The following is a 3,917-nucleotide window of genomic DNA, read 5'->3' as shown; positions in this document are numbered from 1 at the left end:
TAAATGTTATTTTTAATGTTGGATTACTATTACCTATTTGGATGGATAGATATATGAATAACAAATTTTACTATAATTCAATTTTTGATTTTGGTTTGACATGAATTTTCCAAATGTTTGTATAATCTTTAGCTTTTATATTATAGACCGTCTAATATATATAATTTAGAAACAAAATTAAGACATCAAATTTATCATTCGCACCCCACATCCAAAATCTCAACCACATAGTGCATTATATCATACACTAATATAAAGTACAATCAATTTGGATAGCCTTGATCACACCAAGTATTAGTACATCAGATACAAACATCAACAAATCACACACATAATTAATGTTACACTGATAAATTATTTTAAAGCAAATTCATATAAATAAATTTTAAGTAGGAATAATAAATTTCCTTTGTGGGGCTTTAATTTCCATTTAACAGTTCCAAGTTCCTAAAAACTCCAAGCTGCATTGTTGCTTCCAGGCATCAGATATAGTCATGGATATCACTCCTGAAGATTGGTGATGGTTCATGTGCCAGATAACACTTCATCTTAAGTTGACTTTTACCTTCACAAAAATAAAATAAAAAAGACAAAAAAAAAAAACGAATTTATTGTTGTTTGATTCCATTATTAGTTTGGGATTAATTAATCCTTCAATTTTTGAAATTTTCAGATAAATCTTTCACAAATTAATTTTACTTTTGAAATCGTGCCCTGTTTATTTTTTGTTTCATTTATGACTAAGATAATATTCATATATCTTTAAATCCAGATAAAATCACAAAATCACGTATATACCACTATTAGATAAAATGTAAATAGAGTTAAAATAATGGCAGAATATAAATTATTTTATGCTACATACTAACTATAAGACTGTAAGAGTGAAGCACTAAATTATTTAGTTCTTCAAATTTGAGGGATTCAAAATTAATCAAGTTCTAATTAAAATAATACTTGAAATTGAAAATAATAAACTATATTTCTCTATGAGACAAACTCATGACTACATTCGTCGATTGATAAAACCTAATGCAAATGACGCATTTGAGGATTTTTATTTTTAGGAATATTCGTTAATTTAAAAGACGAAATTGTGTGACACCCACAAATTCAACTACTAAATTCCTAAATTCTCCTAAAAACCAAATCTTTTAATAAACTACCATATCAATTGCTTTATGAAGTTAAATCGGTTAATAAACTAAGATACACTAAATGAGTATTTAAGAAATAGAACTTTAATTCAATTTTGAAAAAATGATATAACTATTAATTTTTAATTTTTAAGATTTTATATATAAAAAAAATACCATGTGAATAAACTTCTGTAGTGACTAAACAATTACTAATCATTAATTAGGGGACTAAAAGAAAAAGATATGTTGAATTGTTTACCTTAGCATGATCCATCAGCTACAAGTTTGGATGTGTCTAGCATGAGCAAAGCCTGAATTGTTTCTCAAATGTGACTCACATTTTGGTATCACAGTTTCAAAGGCTTCAACTAACAATGCAACTTTCTTCTTCTTAGCAGGACCAAGTTTGTTAACAACTTGTCTTAATGCACAATCAACCATCCAATCCTCTGCATTCTTTCTCTCATCCATCATTTGATGTCTCAAGTCAACTTTTTCTTGTTCTTGTTCATCAACCAAAGGCAAAAAGTTTGGTTCTTTTGGATTGAACTTTCTCATTTCATCATCATCATCATTTTCAACACACCTCTTTCTTCTAATCACACCTTTCCAATTATCTCTTGTGTTTTCCTCTTCTTCATTAACTATGCAACTTGTTCTTTTGTTACTACCTTTTGCTTTATCTTTTTCCAACACTTTCTTTTCTTCTTTTTTCTCTTGGCTTGTCTCATCAACATTGCATGTTTCAATCATCTTTTCACATTGGTTATTTTCTTTTGTATCTTCATCAAGTTCTTTTTTGATATTTTCTATACCATTTTCTTCGGCGTTCGTCGTGTAATCAAATATTTGATCGGCCATAGAAGATCGGTCGTCACAACCGACCTCATCGGAGAGATAACCAATTTCTTGAGCCTCATTGCTTCCAATTTTGTCCTCAAGGACAGAACTAACACCATCATCAAGTTGTTCTTCAAGATAGATGTTTTCTTCAAATTTGGCTTCTTTGATTGTTTCATCAACAAGAATAATATCCTCATAATAGCTACTTAGGATATCATCTAACCATGTCACTGACATATCATGAGAACTCTCAGATTTTGAGTCATTTTCCTCATCTGCATAGAAATCAGAATCAACATCATTTTTATGATCAACAAATCCATGAAAATTTTCCTCTTCCAACTGCATATCATCATTGTCAACATCTTCCATTTTTTCCTCATCATTGCAATAGCTTCCCATACTCATTTCTTCATGAGACCAACTAGTTTGTTGATCTTCAGCTTCAAAGGATTTTTCCAAATCACCCTCAAGATCATCTTCAATTGTAGACTTGATGATATCCTCAATTAAAAATTCATTTTTTTCCATTTCATCTTCTCCTTTTAAATTTGCATCCTTTTCATTATCATAGATTTCAATGAAGAAATCCACACCAATTTCATCATGTGCATCTTTTGCATCAAAAACATTCTTCTCAAAATCATAGTCCTTCTTTTCATTCTCACCATGACCCTTTAATCTTCGGCTTCGAGGACTCAAAGCTTCAACCTTCACGCGCTTTTGCGCCTTCAATAAACGCCTCCTCGAAGACACAAACGTCTTCAAAGGAGGCAAATCATCATGATGATGACCATTAAGAGAACAATAAGTATATGAACAAACCTTCATAATAGAAGTTCCTTCTAATTCACTTCCACCATGATTAAGCATAAGATATGAAGGAAATTTTGAGTCCTTCAAAGTTGAAGAACAAGTAGCTCTATTTGGTTTTTTTGCATTCATATCTCCACATATTGTAACTCTTGTTGATGATTTTCTAGGACATGATGTTCTAAAAGCTTTGAAACTAGTAGTTTTTGTTAATGTTCTAACCAAACTCAAACTAGATGTTTTTGTCAAAGCTTTTGATGGTTTTTGACTAGAAGAAGAAGAAGAAACACAAGTAACTTTTGAATCACTTGAAAATTTTCTAGGAAGACTCTTCAAATCAGAACAAGATTGAGTTCTTTTAAGGCTTACATGAAAAAGATCCTTTTTTGCATGTGAACTACTTGTTGGTTTCATGTAATTTGGTGAACCATTTGGTGAAAAATTTGGTGTTGTTGGATTCTTCTTTTGTGGTGTTGATTGAAGAGTTTGATCAAGATCAGAAATTTTGATTGACTTTGATTTCTTCATTTTCTTCTTCACATGATCATAACCTTTGATTTTTCCATCTTGGTTTTGAGAAGAAGAAGATAGCTTCATGTTTGATGAATGCTTTTGGGATTTAACATGTTCAACTTGGATACTAAACTTGTTTTGAACCTTTCTTTGAACCATTTTTCAAGAAAGGAAGGGAAAAAACCATAACAGGGTAAATAAGAATATAAGTAATTTGGTTTTTTTGCTTCCTTGGATTTGTGGAGTTCAAGTAGAGGAAGGAAAGGAAAAATTTTGTTGTGGTTTTGGTTTTCATATAAGGAAGTTCACAAAGGAAAGGAAAAGGTTGAAAAGCTTGAAACTCAAACAACTAGAGAGAGACTTTCTCTCTTGGTTTGGTTTTGCTTTTTTATTTATTTTCAATAGTGGTTTGGTATATGATCAAATTTGAATATAGCATGAGATAGTGTTTGTTTCGTATTGACTTGCACTAATGGATTTGGATTCTCCGTAGTAATAATACGATACAGATACATGTTATAATCAATTTTGATTATTAATTTAAGATTGATCGGATTATATTACTTATTTAAGATTGATTTTTAATGATATCAACTATTGATTTAGATC

At 30.2% G+C, this 3,917-nt stretch overlaps 1 protein-coding gene across 1 annotated transcript; it reads right to left on the bottom strand.

Annotated features, from left to right (window-relative positions):
• Window positions 1-210: 210 nt before the first annotated feature.
• On the bottom strand, window positions 211-3,702 carry LOC101515669 (uncharacterized). Its single transcript, XM_004499772.4, has 2 exons — window positions 1,399-3,702; window positions 211-565 (listed from the first exon to the last, which is right to left on the bottom strand). Exon 1 carries the CDS (start codon window positions 3,465-3,467, stop codon window positions 1,413-1,415), a length of 2,055 nt encoding a protein of 684 aa, XP_004499829.1. The 5' UTR covers window positions 3,468-3,702; the 3' UTR covers window positions 211-565; window positions 1,399-1,412.
• Window positions 3,703-3,917: the final 215 nt, after the last annotated feature.

This window comes from Cicer arietinum, chromosome 5 (assembly GCF_000331145.2).
Source record: "Cicer arietinum cultivar CDC Frontier isolate Library 1 chromosome 5, Cicar.CDCFrontier_v2.0, whole genome shotgun sequence".
NCBI classification, from domain to species: domain Eukaryota; kingdom Viridiplantae; phylum Streptophyta; class Magnoliopsida; order Fabales; family Fabaceae; genus Cicer; species Cicer arietinum.
Note: the sequence above shows the minus strand (reverse complement) of the source record. Positions and strands in the feature narration are given on the sequence as shown.

Coding starts and splice junctions, on each gene's coding strand:
- LOC101515669 (XM_004499772.4), bottom strand. CDS start 3,467: ATGGTTCAAAGAAAGGTTCAAAACAAGTTTAGTATCCAAGTTGAACAT.